This window comes from Dermacentor variabilis, chromosome 2 (assembly GCF_050947875.1).
Source record: "Dermacentor variabilis isolate Ectoservices chromosome 2, ASM5094787v1, whole genome shotgun sequence".
In the NCBI taxonomy this organism is placed as follows: Eukaryota; Metazoa; Arthropoda; class Arachnida; order Ixodida; family Ixodidae; genus Dermacentor; species Dermacentor variabilis.
The window spans coordinates 44,774,508-44,791,602 of NC_134569.1; the positions used below are offsets into that span (position 1 = coordinate 44,774,508).

The 17,095-nt window shown below is 41.6% G+C and overlaps 1 protein-coding gene across 3 annotated transcripts; it reads left to right on the plus strand.

The window, feature by feature from the left end:
• Window positions 1-539: 539 nt before the first annotated feature.
• On the plus strand, window positions 540-16,859 carry LOC142571738 (pyridoxine/pyridoxamine 5'-phosphate oxidase-like). 3 transcript variants are annotated; one of them, XM_075680309.1, is made up of 7 exons: window positions 540-1,574; window positions 1,641-1,791; window positions 6,522-6,621; window positions 6,693-6,746; window positions 8,344-8,472; window positions 10,907-10,983; window positions 13,028-16,859. In XM_075680309.1, the coding sequence occupies exons 2-7, from the start codon at window positions 1,643-1,645 to the stop codon at window positions 13,176-13,178; spliced, it is 660 nt and encodes a 219-aa protein (XP_075536424.1). In that variant the 5' UTR covers window positions 540-1,574; window positions 1,641-1,642; the 3' UTR covers window positions 13,179-16,859. The 3 variants fall into 3 exon arrangements, with proteins under 3 accessions (XP_075536424.1, XP_075536423.1, XP_075536422.1); XM_075680307.1 differs by having other exon boundaries at window positions 541-1,578; XM_075680308.1 differs by lacking the exon at window positions 6,693-6,746 and having other exon boundaries at window positions 540-1,578.
• The last annotated feature ends 236 nt before the right edge of the window (window positions 16,860-17,095 follow it).

Consider the following 17,095-nt stretch of genomic DNA (forward strand, 5'->3'; position numbering starts at 1 on the left):
CGCGATATCCGTGTTCCTTTGTATGTTTGTAGCAGTTCCATATTCCATTGAACTGCGTGCCCCTTTATTTATATTAGGAAAGGCAATGACAGGATGATCCGTCGATTCGCACGGCAAATTATATAGACGAATGCCTCTCCGTGAACCTACCGCACTGCAAGCTTTCAAACGCTGTTTTTATGTATCGTACATGTACGCGTTGATGGAAACGCAGATTTATTCATTTTTTGCATTCGTTGTTTCAGCAAGCTACTGCGCACATTTTTCACACTGACATGCGAAAACAGAACAAATACAACTGATGGCCGCAGCAAAATGCAGAATAGTTTTATTTCGGATGTGTCATGAACGAATGAACGCCAATGGACATCGTGGTCCCGCTAAGTGATCCATTGCAACGCATTCATTATAATTCGGGATGACTTCAGTTCCAAAGGCTCAGTCGACAGCCGTGCTCGTGGAAACCGTGCAGCTGTTTCTGAAAAAATAAGCGGCAATTAAGCAACCATGACATTAACACTACAATACTGATCTATAAATGCACTTCTTAAACTTACGTGCTAGTTAGAAAATGGGCGACATCCACTCCATAAGCGGGCGTCCTTATAATGCCGGCGACGGGGCCATGAGGTCGACACCCGCGAATTCTTTAGCGAGGTAGATGCCAAAACAGAACATGGACCAGCTCTTGATAACTTGCCATTTGAACGGATCATTGTACAGGGCCTTCATTAGACCTGAAAACGTCCCATCGTTGCGCGGCGCGTACGACGGAGCTTGCCCAAGGGAAAACATTATTTTACGATGCAACGAGGAAGCACAAGATAAACGTGCACGCGATTATGCCCACTACTACGGTGACCGCGGCCCGACGCGCACGCAAGGGCACATGCACGCCTCTCGCAAGGAAAATGGCTGTCGTTGGCTGTTTCGAGACCTTTCGTGGATTTAGCCATGATTTAGCTACATTTCGTTTCCTGCTGATGATGATCGGACATGTGCGTTCTTTCGTTTTGAAACAGGTTGGACATCCTTGGCTGGGCATACAATCGATGGTCGATAAGTAGATGAAGAAAAAGAAATTGCTCGTAACTGCGCAGTGAGCACACGCATTCACGTACTGCCCATCCTAAATTGTCGATGAAACCGAACGACCTAATACGAGATTATCAACTTAAACTGCTCTCTTTACAAAAAAATCTCAGTGCTAAGTTGTAGTTTTTATGGCCTTTATATTTTTAAATATTTCATCATCATTTTCCAATCTTTTCTTGCGTGTTTTGTTTAGTCTTTGAATGGTAATCCGCACCATTCGCAACACGTTGTAAACATTAAACCATAGTCAGCTGTTTTCACTCTCGCCGCGCGTGCGGCCTGCTTCACATCATTGTTGCGTAGCTCGGGCGCGGCTAATCAAGCCATTAAATTGCTTTTAAAACGCATCACAAGGTCGGATCACGCGATGATGCAGGCGGCTTCATAGGATGCGAATTCCTCGACTTCCGTTGAAGCAGCTGCTGAGAACATTTCAGAGGCGACCAGACCAACCGTCGAACATGACGTCTGTGCAGCTCGCAGGTACTTTAGTAATCTGTCTCCCGATGAAAGTCTTGATTCGAGTGAAATGTGCATTGTTTCAGATATGAGGAAGCCGTACGTGTCTGGGACGCTTCTAGAAAAGGACTTGCCCACTCGGGATCCTATCGAGCTGTTCGAGTCGTGGTTTAACGAAGTTAAAGATTCGGGTTTCATGTTCGAACCAAACGCTGTCACACTTGCCACGACTACAAAGTGAGTATTTGAGTAGCCACGCTGCGTGAGATCTGAGGTACCACCGTTTTGGTGATGCACACTATCGCACCTTGCTTGCGTCACGTGATCGCAAGTTGATAGCTTGTTGATAGCATAGCGTTTGCTGTGTAGCTCCCACAAACCGTTTAAAACGGAAGAGTCTCTTGTTGGGCTTGCATAGAGTTGTTTTACTTTCAGTATGTGATGTATATTGTCTCGAATAAATTCAGTGCACATTTAACTGCATCATTTTCGCTGCTCTCACCGCTATCCCATAGAGAAAAGATAAGGTACTGCTCACAGGACCGGCCGTGCTGGGGGTGTTAAGACTGTCCATATAATCATGGCATAGAATGAGGGGAAAGTCTGCTACGCTATGTCGGATGAGCAAGCGGCATGATACTGCAACAGAAATCTCGCAGCTGCAGCACCAAGGTTCATCACTGTCCACACAGCTTCACATTACTGATCATACTGACATGAATTGTGCCTGTAGAAACATTAACTATCAGGTTCAGTCTTGTTAATGCCCCTGGTTATATTACCAGTGTTTATTTTAGTGGTGAAGGGGCACAGCTCAAATATCTGGTGTTGTGTTGGAGGCTGACAAGAAAATGTGGGCTTTTTCAGAAACCATTAAATGATTCTGCCATTCGAAGGCGTTTTACTACGTAAAAAAAATGACAACAAGAGATGCTCCTTTCTTTATATACCTAAGGAAACATTTCCACATCAAACCTTGCTAATGTACAATGTGGAAACCATGAAAACAACAAGCTTGAAAGTGTGTTTGCTGTGTCTGTCCGTCCATCGACTTTATGTCAGCCATCAACAACAGTCATGGTTATATTGTTAGGCTACCCCCACATCCTAATTATTCAGAAAATTTAACGGGCTCACCACTGAAACTGTATTGCTCGCACTACAGGTGCTCCATGGCCCTGAAAACTGGCATACATAGAGCAACATTTTTAAAAGCAAAGTAGTACCAGAGAGCACATCTCTGTTCTGCATAATGAAACGGTAAATAATGACATAACACTTGCACATATAAGTCAACTCATAAGTATGTCTAAAGAACACAGACCTGCTTAAAGAAGAGCACGCAATATTCAGTTGTTTTATTCGGGGTGTAACACTGAAATTGTTGCAACACATTGGCATTGCATATGATTGTACCAAGCATGCTAACACTGTGCTGCTGCACATCATTCATGCTTGGTCATTTGTGGGAGGTTTTGCACTCTACACAGAATCATGACTGTTGTGGCATCTATGCCTTTCGGAGGCCACAAAAGGCCTCCAAAATGAGGATGTAATTATGTGTGTTGCAAAGTCCTTCAGAGAGTAACCATCTCAGTCGTGAAAACCTGCTGCTATTGCACTAAATGATTTCAGCGCCAGATGTATCGACAAACTTTGCTGATTTTTTGTCACCTGAAAATGCAGTGTTGACTTTGTGAGTGCACGGCAGCATCATGCCTATTAAGTGTGGCATGTGGCCTTAATTCTTAGCTGCTTGCATAAAATGGAATGAACTTGAGTTAATTAATTTCTTCAACGAAAATGAAGAAGGGGGTGAACAAAGGGGCCTGATGTTTTCTAGTCACAATTATATGATGTCAACAGATATGGAAGCCAATGAAAGCATACAGGAAAATATTTGATGTTTTTATTTAAATGCAGAAATGATAAGTTATGGAGAAATGAAAGTGGACACAGACCAACTTGATGCCAGTGGTAACTGAACCCACATCCTCAGAATTTTTTTTTTCGACCTAAAGATTGTGTGCACTTTACATTCAGACGCACTTCGCTTTACATATGCCTCTTGAATGCATTTGTTCCCTATTCTCTTTTCACAATACCCCATTACAAAGTAACAGGTTAGAACATGCTGGGCCGGACTGATCTATCTGCCATTCCTACAAATAAATTCTCTCTTCAAATGAGAGCAAGTGAAATGTTCAGTTGCGTGCGTGCTACTCTCACTGACATAGCCAGGAGGGAGGAGGGGAGGGGGAGGTTGGGGGGGGTCGACCCCTGCCCCCAAATTCTGACGAACCCCCTTCGCATCTTTTCCACTGAATAGAAAGTTTCAGGAGGTGGGCTCTGAAAGAGCGACATAGATGAAAGGGAAAGCTTGAATCTGAAAGAAAGATGAGGGCTAGTGGCAGTCCCACTCATGGTGTGCCTCTACCTAATTCTGGATCATGTTAACCATAATTGCTCAGAGGGGATCAGCGGTTAAAAATTCTGCAAACAGATAAAGACAGGACGAGAATGTTCATAAAACTTGGGGGTATTGTTGTTCCCCACGAGGCCTTCTTGACGAAGAGCTTCTCATTTCTGGTACTTGACTGAATTGTCAACCATGCTGCACAGAAGAAAAGCATTCTGAAAATAATGCGACTTGCTTGTCTAGAATGCACATAATAAGCATCCTCCACCCTTCCCCTTTTTATTTCTTCTTTCTCTTCCCTTGTCTCTCAGTTTCATTATGTTAATAAACTTGAGAAGAGCTTGCTGTTAGGCTACTTTGTACGCGCTGTTAAGAATGAACACAGGGTAGCAAAAAACAAGACGACAAGACAGAAAGACCTACAGAACGCTAATTTGCGCATGGTAAAATACATCAACGACGGGGCTGTTGGGCCAGAAAAACTGTGAAACAACCACAGCAAACAGGTGGAAGGGCAGGTAGGTGAATGGCCTCAAAGTTCAAGCAGAATCAGAAATATAGGAATGTTAGCGGCCGCCACGCCATTCAACAACCTAGTGATTGTTAGTGTTACAGTGACCAACAGAAAATTATATTTAGAAGGGGAGTGTGGTGACAGATATGGGGAGGGGGGAATGCACATAAAAGGCATCAAGAATGAAGTTGGCGGATAGTTATGAACATAGGGAGAGCGTCCTTCTCGTCAGTGCCTGAGCGCTCAACTCCAGGCAGCCGTGGCCAGTTGCCTAGCTGAGGCTCGCCTATCCCGTCATAACACATGCTGGTCACTGCAGAAAGCCCATCCTAACTAAACAATTTTCAGAATAGAAAGGGGTCAGGAGACATGACGCTTTCAAATCTCTCGGAGCTACTGGCCCTTATTTTACTGTGAACTACAGATGCCGTAATTTTCACAAAGGCTTCTAAACAAAAGTACTCCTGCTTTGGACTTTCTGCATGAGTGTGATCAAACAACAGTATGCATTGGGTGATGACTACAACACCATTATTGCAAGTTACGTCCAAACATCTCTTCAAACAAGTCAGGCAGCAGATCACCGAAAGTTAGTGACACTTACATCATGTGATACTATCGGAAGTTCTAGCGCAAAGCATCATTCATATATTTTTTTAAATCTAAAATAATATAACATGCCCACAATGCCGAAGTGTAATTGAGTGATAGGCAGCCTGCAAAATAGTGCCTGCCCTCTTTCGTATGGTGCCGTGGCCGTACCACTCACTGAAATGGCTGGAAAGCAACATTGGTCTCCATTGTTACCTGGGCTGCAACAAGTCTGGCCTGCAAACAAGAATACACACAATAGTGTGCTGTCTTGTTTTTGTTTGGTCCCGTTTCTAGCGCTGTTCATTTTTCCAAGTCATGTACCAGCTAAGTCATCGACATACATTATATAAATGCATCAATTTGTAAACGAAATTCGTTTTTTTAATCATCATGTTTAAAAATAGCACAAGAATGATAGCATAATTTGATGCGAAGTGGCTGTGCACATTAGCAACGAAGAACTTTTGTCAGAAGTTAGGCAGAATGTTGTTTTGGCAACCCAAAAATGTGCATCCTCATTGTTAAAGCATTCTTGTCCAGGGAGTGCCAGGAGTTTGTATTTGCATGATGCACAAGCTCCATGTGTGTGTGTGTGTGTGTTTGTGTGTGTGTGTCTATATATATATATATATATATATATATATATATATATATATATATATATATATATATATATATATATATATATATATATGAGAGAGAGAGAGAGAGAGAGAGAGAGAGAGAGAGAGAGAGAGAGAGAGAGAGAGAGAGAGAGAGAGAGAGAGAGAGAGAGAGAGGTGAAGGAGGGGGAGGAGCGGTAGTTGTCGGGTAGAGGCCCTCCCCAAACAAATTTCTGGCTATGCCACTGGCTACTTTGATACAGAAGACAAAGCAAGTTTGTGCCATGATAGCTTGTTTGTGCCGTAAGAACAAAGGAGACATAGGAGATGATGAAGTACAGTTCTGTGCGTGTGTGCTCTTTTGTTTCTGCATGTTTATTCACTATACATAGTAGATATTGCAATGTCGTACCAACTAGCCTCATTCCTCTCCTTACTAAAGTACTGCATAGACTCGTGTAAGGCCCATACTCATTTTCCCAATTTTGACGAAGTGCGGCCCTTACATAGGGCCAAACCTTCATCAAAATGGTGTCGGCACAGCTGGCAACTACTGCACATATTGGATCCTCGAATTTACCATTGCATCAGAGGTCAATGCACAGCTCTCGCCATCTAGTATGGGTATGTGGAAGTGCGCAGTGCACGAAAATTTGCTAATGCACGTGTGCCGCATTGGGGCACTGAATGCGATTACTTCTCGGATAGAAGTTTTTTTTTCCTCATAATTTTGGGCAGCAGCCCTTACGTGGGTGCAGCCTTATGCAAGTCTCTACGGTGATTTCCATCCCTTGGACGTGGCAGTGCTGCTTCAAACTGTTTCACTCATTCTTTGCAGATCAGGATTCCCTTCATCCCGAATGGTTCTCTTGAAAGGCTTCGGAAAAGATGGCTTCGTATTCTTTACAAACTATGAGAGCCGCAAGGGAAGAGAGCTGGTAAGTCCGGTGCTGTAAACCCTTCGTTTGTGGGCCTTCATAATCACGAAGTTCTCTAAACTGTATTTCAGCAAGAAAATCCAAATGCATGTTTGCTGTTTTACTGGGACAGGCACTACCGGCAGGTAAGTCTTGATTTCTTAATGTTAGCCTCCCAGATGGTCAAAATTAATCCGCAGTCCTCTACTACAGCATGCCTCATAATCGGCGCATAGTTTTGGCACGTATAACCCCAGCATTTAATTTAAAAGTTGATTGAAAGAAAAGACCTGCTTTGGAAAACTGTTGCCCACTTTGGATGTTTTAGTCTATTTCTGTTTTTGTCAGATGGTATATGGCTAAAATTTTTACAGAAGTTTTATGTGCCAGTATGGTCAGATCCATAACATTGCTTGTTTATCTTACAAGGATACTTAAGGGTGACACTAAATCAGTGTAGGATCCAGAAGCATTCTTTGAAGACATTGTCTCCATTCATTAGGAGGAAAAGGATTGATTTCTAGAGGAGAGAACGAAGCTCAAAGCTTCACTTGAATTCCGCGCACAAACTGCAGTGCCAATATGTCAGTGTTACATCAGAAATTACGAAGTATCTTTGTGTATTTGGGTCATATCTGTGCTAACACAGTCTAGATAACTTATCTAGTTGGGTCTTTGGTTTCTTAAGAATGCAGCATAATTCTTTATTGACAAAATATTGATTAGCTTCAGGCAGACTCATGACATCCAAACACATGACATCATTGTCCAAAGTCATGACATCAAGGGCAGCTAGTGTGGAAAGGCCAAGTTGCCATCGCCCACCATCTTTCATTCTTGCGCCTTTTCTTGCTTACCAACTCTCCATTGCATGGTAATAATACTGAGGTTTTTGGTGTCTTATAAGTGTAATTTATTAATCTAGGCTAACTTAGTAGCATTCCTTTGGGGTTCCTTTAAAAGCATGGGTTTCCCTTATTTAACTTGTTTAAACCCTTTTCTGCATCATCAGTAGTCTGCACCTGCTTCCCCCTTTTTGTTTTTGAGAATATAGTATGGACATGTTTGTCATGCCTGTGCACCTTTCATAAGCTACACATATATGATGAACTGTTTTGCTGCAGTCTTTAATGTTGCTGGATTGGTGACTGCATTTACTTGAATAAGCTTTCACCAAACAGTATCGTCGCAAGCCTAGGATGATATCATGAGATACCCCATCCGTCTCTTAGGCTGATGCATTACTGCACTTCTCACACACACATGACCTTGTTGCTTTTTTAAGACGGTCTTGTGAATTGTACCATGAACCACGATTGGTTCACCGTGAGCAATTGCTGCTTTTAGTGCTCACTCTTTATGGATGTGGGTGCCTTCTGTTATTTTATCATTGTCATGATTACACGATAATTTTACACGGTCATGACATGGCTGGGCAGCTCTGGCACAGAGTTTAGTATCAGCAGCCTTTCCCTGTAGGATGAGCATATGCTCTAGGGCTGTTAGAAGAACAAGCTGAATGCTGCAATAATATATGTTTCAAAGTGGTTTCCTGCTTTCTGCAGGCCTGCCATGACGATTGAAAAAGCTGGATAGTTAAACAAGTGTAGGTGTTTCTAACAGGGGAAGCAAGTGAAGACTACTAAATCAGTTTCAGAAGGCCAGTGCCACAAAGTACCAGAATATGAACTTCTGCACTGGCTGCCATGCTTAAGGTGCTGTTACATACTCCCTCTGCCCCAGGTTCGCATAGAAGGCACGGTTGAGAAGGTGTCTGAAGAGGTGTCCGAGCGCTACTTCCACAGCAGACCGCGTTTGACGCAGCTGGCTGCTGTTGCGTCCACACAAAGTGAACCTTTGGAATCCCGGGCTGTGAGTAGCCTGAACGTGTTTTTAATTTTTCTGCAGGCTTCTGCTGGCTGCGTATGGCCTCTTGCGTGAATTGCGTAGACTATGGAGCTGATACAAGCACCTACTTGCCATGAGCTCCCACTTGCAATATGAGTCATTAGTTGCCAAAGCCGTCCAAGCATGCAACACTCTAGCTTGCAGAATACACAATTTTTCAAGCATGTGCATTTTAATCCAAAGTACTCCAGCGATGAACATGACCTGCTGTGACACTATTTTGAGACTCGTAGAGTGTGGCAATAGAATTTCACATTTTCAACATTCGAGACTGTAGCAGTGTACAATAAAGTGTACAATTCCACGCAGACACAAATATCCCTTCAGACTTTGTCCTCAATTTTTTGATAGCTGATGCTTAAGGGGAAGCGTTAGCTTCGGTGCTCGTATCTAAATACATGTAAAAGGAGAATTCGTTTTTCTCGGCAACAACTGCACCAAATTTGATGACGTTTGTTGCATTTACAACAAAAACTTAAAATCTAGTGACTGTTGGTTTCGAATTTTCGATTTAGGTTGTAAATTTTTTATGAAAAATTGGCGAAAATGTAAAATTTTCAGAAAACGAAACTATCACGTTTACAACTCTGTAAGTCATCAACGAAAAATGATAATATAATTCTGTGAAATGCATCCAATAGTACATCCAAAGCGGACAAAATTGATGTTATACATGAATCTCAAAAAATTTAATAACATGGAAATACAGCTTTTGCAAAACCCTTGTAAACAACGTAACAAATTCACGTAAGATGTAAAATGACATATTGAATTTGTCTGCTTTCAATTATCTAATGGATGGCGTTCACAGAACCGCGCTATCTGTTCTTGATGCAGAGCTATGAATTTTTAAACTTTGTGCTTCTATTTTTTTCAAACTTCCGAATTTTTGTAAATTCTTGTAACAAAATTTAAACTCTAATTCGAAATTCCGCTTCCAACAGTCACTAGAATTTAACTTTCTCTCTCAAATGCAACAAATTTCATTAAAATCGATCCAGGGGTTATCTCATAAAAACGTTTTTGCGTTTTACACGTATTTGAATAGGCCACGTCGGAGTTGGGCGCGAGCTAAAGCTTCCTCTTAACAGTGGCGCGCATCTCAAAACCGGTCCCTGCAGAGCACCATTAGACACTCCAAAGGGCTCTTAGTGGTTTAGAGACTTAAGAGACCAATTTGACGTAATAGTTTTGTGGAAACCCGCAAGGTGGAGAGAAGTAATTAATAAAGAGAAAGACCACTAAACCAATAAAGGGAGAGACCACTAGACCAATAAAAAGAGAGACATCCACCCGTTCGTAGCAATTGCTATGAACGGGTGGATGTCTGATTTTCTCTTAATTGGAGAACAATGTTTGATAGGTACTGCTCTGAAGTCTTTGCAGCACTGAAAGTACCAAAGCAAGCCCTACATACATCTAAGTGACAGATGTTGTGACACATGCTGTGACTTCAGAACACTTAAAGATATCTGAGCATCTAAGGGCACTAGAACTAACTTTTAGACCTGTTCCCTTGTATGCTGCAAGGAGCGTTTCTCTTTTAAATTTGTGTTGACTTGCTAAAATTGCAACTACCTAGCTCTGATATGTGAAGGACATATACATGTTGTAATTATCATTACATGTGACATTTGTCAGGTAAATTTCAGGAACCTAAAGCTTGTGCCATATCAAATGATGCACCATAGAATAAGTGGATTGTACTGTGCTGTTTTGCAGAAGCATGCCTGCTGTGCCTCCTAGAAAGGATTTCCATATATCGTTCTGCTTGGTGCAACCAAACAATCATGAAACAGATAAAATTAGATAAACAAGTGCCATTTGTCTGTTATTCATGTTCCATAAGTTTCTCAAAGCACAGTAATGTATAGCGAACCTAGGCACCAACTTGCCCAAGAACAAGTTCTTTTTGAGACCTAAAAAGGATTATATTGCAGCACCAGTGGCCCTGGGTTAATTATTTGAACAAGAGTGGTTGTATCTTTAACCATTTAAAATTTCAGCTTGCAGCCTAGTTTAATTTTTGGCAAATTCACCGTGTGATGTGTTACTCATTTATATCAGCATAGTTGTAAGGATAGCGTTATTGTTAAATATCACTTCTATATTGCATGTGAGGTTCTTGACAATTTCTTTACATTAACTGTATGGAATAACACTGGTGCACTTGTCAGCAAAAACTTATAAAACAGCAAACTGGTTGTTAGCTGGACTTGTTGGTATGATTTTATAGTATGGCAAACAACATAAAAATGGGACAGAAGATTAAGGAGCAGACGAAACAGCCAAAGCTCTGTAGGTGGCATCACTGTACTTGAAGCAATATGTAACTGATTATTAACATGGCACTTAATAATCACATGCCTGTTAATTAACATGCCTGTTAATCTTCCAGGCTCTTGAGGCTAAGTTCAAAGCCTTGGAGGAGGAGTACAAGGATTCAAGCAAGGAAGTTCCAAAGCCATCTTGGTGGTGAGCATTACATGATAGCAAGTGGCTAAAATGTCAGGATAATTAGTGAACAAGCACTTTCTGAAAATGCAGCTGAAGAGACACTGCTGTTTTTCATTGTTCAGTTTTGCTGAACAACACAGCTAAGGATTGGAATGTCTAAAAGTTTGTAGAAATGTGAAGATTTATAAACATTAATCAGCTCATTAACCTAAGCAAATTAATGCATCTGCAACATTTTGAATGCTGTTTCAGTTTACACATTCCTGAAGTCATGGGGTAATAATCCAACTGGCCAAGCATACTTCATTAAGAAATAGTGACCACCCCACTTTGCTTAGACTAGTTGCATTATTTTCCCTTACCTCCCTGCCTTTTTCTTTATTCCTCTCACGAAATATATGATTAAACTTGTAAGCACAAAGTATGACTCAGATGAAAAGATAGTCTGCACTCATTTTTACACTTCAAGGTTTGATCCTGTCTTAACAACAAGGCTGGACCTCGACAATCAGTAGGCATTTCAATAGGTGAAGCGCCAAAAGTGACGGCACACAAGAAGAAATACAGACTGTATAATATAATATAATGTAATATAATATAATATAATATAATATAATATAATAATATAATATAATAATGTATATAATATAAATATAATACAGACTGTATAGAGTCTGTATTTCTTCTTGTGTGCCGTCACTTTTGGCGCTTCACCTATTGAAAGCTATGCACCAACTAGCCCCACAATGTGTTTTACTGCAATAGGCATATGACGCCCATGTTTGCTGCATTTAATGTTGCACTTGACTTGTGTGGCTGTCAATTGCAATGTATCCCTAAACAAATTGGATCATGTCTTTCGTTGCTCACAAAATGGTATCCTCCTGTCATTTTAACTGCACATAGTGTTTTAGATCAGCACTTATGAGCAAGGATTGTACATAATCCTGATTTTAGGAGAGCAACATGGCGAGTTTAGTTATCAGCATTCAGGTTGTGTGTTTTTATACGTGCCTGAATTTCGACAATTGCACTCTGTAATCAACCATTTTCCTCACTGTTATGCAACCATTTAACGTAAGACATGCCAGCATTACTGTGGTACGGCTTTATATATATATATATATATATATATATATATATATATATATATATATATATATATATATATATATATATATATATATCCAGTGGAAGGTATTGCTTATTTTGTTAACAATACAGTGAAAGCTTGTTAATTCGAACTTCAAAAATTCGAATTTATGGATAATTCGAACTGTATGATTTGGTCCGACCAAGCTCCACAGAAGTCTATGCATAAAAAAGCCCGTTAATTCGAACGCGAGAAGGTTCCGCCACGGATCATTCGAACTACGCGCCATAGTGCAAGCGGCTTGGCGCGTGGCACACGGCCAGAGAAACGTGCATACGGCCTGCACACTAGGCTGCGTCACCTCCGGAACGGAGAGAACGGCGAGAGAAGGCAAAATCTGGAAAAATATAACCGCCGCGGTGTCGGCCAGAAGGCAGCGGCGGCTGCCTTCTCTCCGTTCTACGTTGACCTCCGAGACTTCTTGCCCGTTGCGAATCTCGGGGGCTTTGCAAATCTTCTTTGCTGACTATGTCGACATGGACGAGGGTGCAGAGGTGTGTGGTGCACTGAAAGATGAGGACATAATTTCAAGTGGTAGCTTTCGCCTTCAAGGAAAAAAGGCGGACTACGACCACGGATCTTTTCAAGCATTAAATTTCTGACATGCCCTACTGCTTCAAAATCGCAATGTACTGTTGTTCTCTTTCACTTTCGTTAGTTCGAACTTTCGTTAATTCGAACTGAAGCGGCTTCGCCTTGCGGTTCGAATTAACAAGCTTTTACTGTACAATATGCACTGAGCACTTGCATGTAGAGTCAGCACTTTGTAATATTTGCTTGGACAACGAGCTGTACTACTTTGCTTGTGACGTAGGGAGCTGAATGTTAACATTTGGAAAAAAAAGAGACTACTGAAATCTTTTGTCTTTAGCCATAATTAACTGTGGCTGCGGTGCTGGCCTTTTATAGGGGAGGTTACTGCCTGGTCCCATCGCGCATGGAGTTCTGGCAGGGACACTCTTCACGTCTGCACGACCGCATTGTATTTCAAAAGGGCAGCCCATCGGGGGCGGCACAACTGGCTGTGCCTGGCTGGGTTATGGAGAGGCTGTACCCCTGAGTTTTGTCCATGTAACTGCTTTTATTTTCCTGTGTCTCACTTGGCTGTTTGTTCACCCTTCTTTTGTTTTCCCTCACTCCATCTGTGTTCCTTCATAGCTGTGGTCACTGGTGCAATCCATAGGAAAAATTGACAAAAGTAATGCAGCTGTAAGCTTTCCCTGCTAGTCAGCTAAGCCGATTTGCAGCTACAGTTAACACAATAAGTGACTAAAGCCAAATACTGGTGGCTGCATGGCTCAAAAAGTGTGATATATACAGCACGGATGCTTCCATACTACAGTTTGGCCCAGCTGCATCATTATTAGAACAGTTCGCCCACAATAATTCAATATTCTAAATAATTCAAATCGCTCTTAAAATTTAGTTGGTCCACTGTACTTTGAAAGTAATTTGAAGCTGGTTAATTCGAACAGCCCTTTTGGTTAATTTGGTCAGTTCAAGTTGGTGGCTTTGCAGAGCAGAGATAAGTGGCCAGAAACTCAAGTTTCTCACTAGGTCATGTTTGTGGCTAACTTTGATATAGTACCTCAAAAACAGGAGTATAAGTATCAGTTCAGTTTATTGGCCTTGTTTATTGCCAGTGGCAGGCTGTTATGTCATTAGTATTTCTTGCCTGTGGTGCATCAGTTGTCAGAATGTTCGGTAATTCAAGGCTCATTTAAACTGGATTAATTTGATGTTTAATAGTATTGAACTGAACAGTCGCAAGCTAGGGTGATGTATTTTTGTTTATGACATATGCATAAAGGACAGTACACAAAGAGAGAACAGGGCAGGACAGTGTCCTGTCTTTTATTGTTTCTTTCTGTACAGTTTTTTGCGTTAGTCCTAAATATGAAGGTGTTCATTTAGATATAGCATTAGGCACTTGTGAAACCACAGCCTGAATATAGATGCTGCAATGTCCCATCCTAGGGCTATTGCAGCGCACATGGTATGACCACCAGCCTTCTGTGCTATGCATACATTAGTGCTATGATTCCAGGTGGTAACTGGGAAGAAGCCATAATTGCTAGATGGCAACCCCCTTTTTTAAAGTGTTTATCTGATTGTGGTGTGGCTGTTAGAGTAATAACATTATGATGTATCAAATTATGGTTTGTATAGTTTGAGCCTTTGAACAAGAGATAAATTTCTGACAATAAACAGGAGCTTTCTTTTTATTGCTTAGGCGGGAAAGCCACTGACAATGGGGAAGGAGTAGTGCAGTTTCACATTACGCTTGTAATATTTTCTGAATGACTCTGTACCATGTACATACTATATTTGTGCTCTATATTTTCGGGACCATGTTACCATATGCCCCAAGTTACTGCTTTTTATCAAATTCTTGTTAGCACTTCTTGCTCACTCCTTAACACATTGACATGCGAGTTTTAAGTTAGTTACTTTCATATTTAGGTTAAGAAAATACAGTCAAAGGCTATTTGTAGAGCAGCTCAAACATAAAAGTTTTGTAAATATATATTTTGACTTCTGCTGCCCTGTTTTCTCTCAGGCACCAGTATTGCTGTTGCCATTCTCTGTCAGTAAGTTTAAATTCACGCCTACCGCAATTCCACCGTGATTACTATACTTTCTGTGTAGTAGACGGCCTACACACAAGCCTATTATGTTCCATGTTGACTTTTTGTGGTGGCATCATAACACACAGTGAGATTTCATCAGTCATGGACATAAGATGATGGGGCTGATTGCTAGCTCTTATACCATACTATGCGTATTTGTACTGCAGCAATCGAGTGACTGGTGACGCAATGACACATCTGTACTCTGACACATCTGACATATCTGTCTGTACTCAAGTACAATGACCGTTGTACTTGTTTGTGCCTCCTGCCTGCATGAAGGCCACATTGTAAAACATAACTGTGCTTCCAATAACAGGGCTTCCAACTTTTACTGATGCTAGTAACGAGAACTGCAGCAAATGCTTGTTTGTCTTTCTTTCTTTTAAAGCAAGAAAGCTGTGTCTGTAGTGCAAAGAATGACTGAACCTGGTGAAATAATTATAGGTTGTGGCATGTGACTTTGAGAGGTACATTGAGTAATGCCAGGCCTGATTGTCATGAACTCAAGTATTGAACGTGTACGTAGAAATGAGGGGGCTGGGCCCACTGTCCCAGGCTGTCGCATAGTCCTCTGCTTACAAGCTGTGCAGACTTTGAGGCCATCACATTAGATAAGGACTGCATGGAAATTTTTAACATCACGACCTTATTTATCTTTGAGGCAAAATGAATGTGATTGATTGATGGGTCATCTCATAGTATAAGCGAGATGCCATTGTGGGAGGCTCTGGAATAATTTTGACCACCTGGAATTTTTTAACATGCTTCCAAAGCACAAGACAGCCTTCCAAAAATTTTATAATATCACATGAGCAGCCACCGCAGAGCATGTCGCTGGCTTTGTAGCAGCAAGGATTACTCTTCAAGCAAACAGGCCAGCAGATGGCACTCGAACTGGAAATCGCCTTGCTTGTTCACACGTACTGTCGCAATTTTTGCCACCCTTAGCTGCCACAAGGCTGGTGACACGCCACACAGTCGACGCTCAGGTGATACTGTATCTTTGGGTGGCTGTACATAAGTCTCCTTGCAGTCCTCCCACATCGCAATGTGGCCACTTCAGTCATATCACGAATCAGTGACCTTGCGCTCGGCAGCAGGACGCCATAGCCTTTGAACCCACATGTGATGCACTTTATATTATTTCGGTTGCATGATGTCAAGATGGCATCGCTAAACTTTCCTAGTCAGTACCACTCATGGCAGTAGGTCATTCTTGCATTGGGTTTTGTGCTGTGAGGATTGGGTGGTCTTAGTGCGGACTTATTTCTGATTTATCCAGTTCTGTGCTACTGTTTCCCTGTGCGATTTCTCAGACATGTGGTTGTTGTGTTGTGAACATTGGAAGTATACAGTGGAAGTGTCGTAGTCATTTTATATAGCTTTAAGGACTTTTCTCTTTTTTTTTTTTTCTCACAATGCACATGGATGCATTGTAACTGTTTTATGGCAGGCATTCTTGGAAGTAAAAGGATTTGTTTGCTATGCAGTAGGAAATGTTTATGTGGAAATACATTTATCTTTTCAAAAATGAGAACTGTTTGCTGTATGTACGTAAACATTTCAGCAATGTGTGGTGCACTACATCTTGGAGGCAGTTTTGCAGTGCCCTGACAAGAGGCATGTCCAGAGTGGCATCAAGGGCGAAAACTGTGGTATAAAAGCTACAAGTAGGGATAAGGTGCCTCAGAAAGGCTGGCCAACATTTCGGTAGGAAGACCTATCTTCGCTAAAGGTGGCTTTGTCATCCTCGATGATGATAAGGCCACCTTTGGACGAAGATAGGTCCTTCTATCAAAACATTGGCGAGCCTTTCTGAGGTACCTTATCGCTGTTTGTAACTTTTATACCACATTGCGCTGCTCCATCTGTCGGCCCACTTCTTGAATTTGGATCAAGGGGGAAACGGAGGGGATGAAACAAATGTTGGAACGTTTTGGAGGGAGGGTCTCAGTGACAAGCTCAAAATTGTTAACGTGATAATTTTTTTGTGCCACGTATATGCCAAGACCAAGTCATGTGTCTAAACTGGTGGTGCAGCATATTTCCAAAAAGAAGCAGGGGGGCTTGGGTTCCACAATAAAGTTTTGGTTTAGTTTGTGCCTGCAGCCAGTATAACTGTACAACACTATGCCATTTGATCACACATGCTAGGAAAAGGACTTGAAGAAGGCTGAGTGCCCAGGGAACTTGCGTAAATATTTAGCTTTTTTCTGACTCAGAGTCCAGTAAGCTTTTGTCGCCAGTAGTACATGCGACAATTGGAATACTTGTCAACACAGTCTTCCACGAGCTGTCGCCAAAACGACTTAAGTTATTTTCTTTTACCTTTAACACTCGTTAA

What these genes read in the sequence shown, in the direction of transcription:
- LOC142571738 (XM_075680307.1), top strand. Translation starts at nt 1,485, where the DNA reads ATGCGAATTCCTCGACTTCCGTTGAAGCAGCTGCTGAGAACATTTCAG. An exon ending in ACACTTGCCACGACTACAAA is followed by an intron (nt 1,792 to 6,521) that starts GTGAGTATTTGA and finishes CATTCTTTGCAG; the next exon opens with ATCAGGATTCCCTTCATCCC. An exon ending in GGGACAGGCACTACCGGCAG is followed by an intron (nt 6,747 to 8,343) that starts GTAAGTCTTGAT and finishes CCTCTGCCCCAG; the next exon opens with GTTCGCATAGAAGGCACGGT.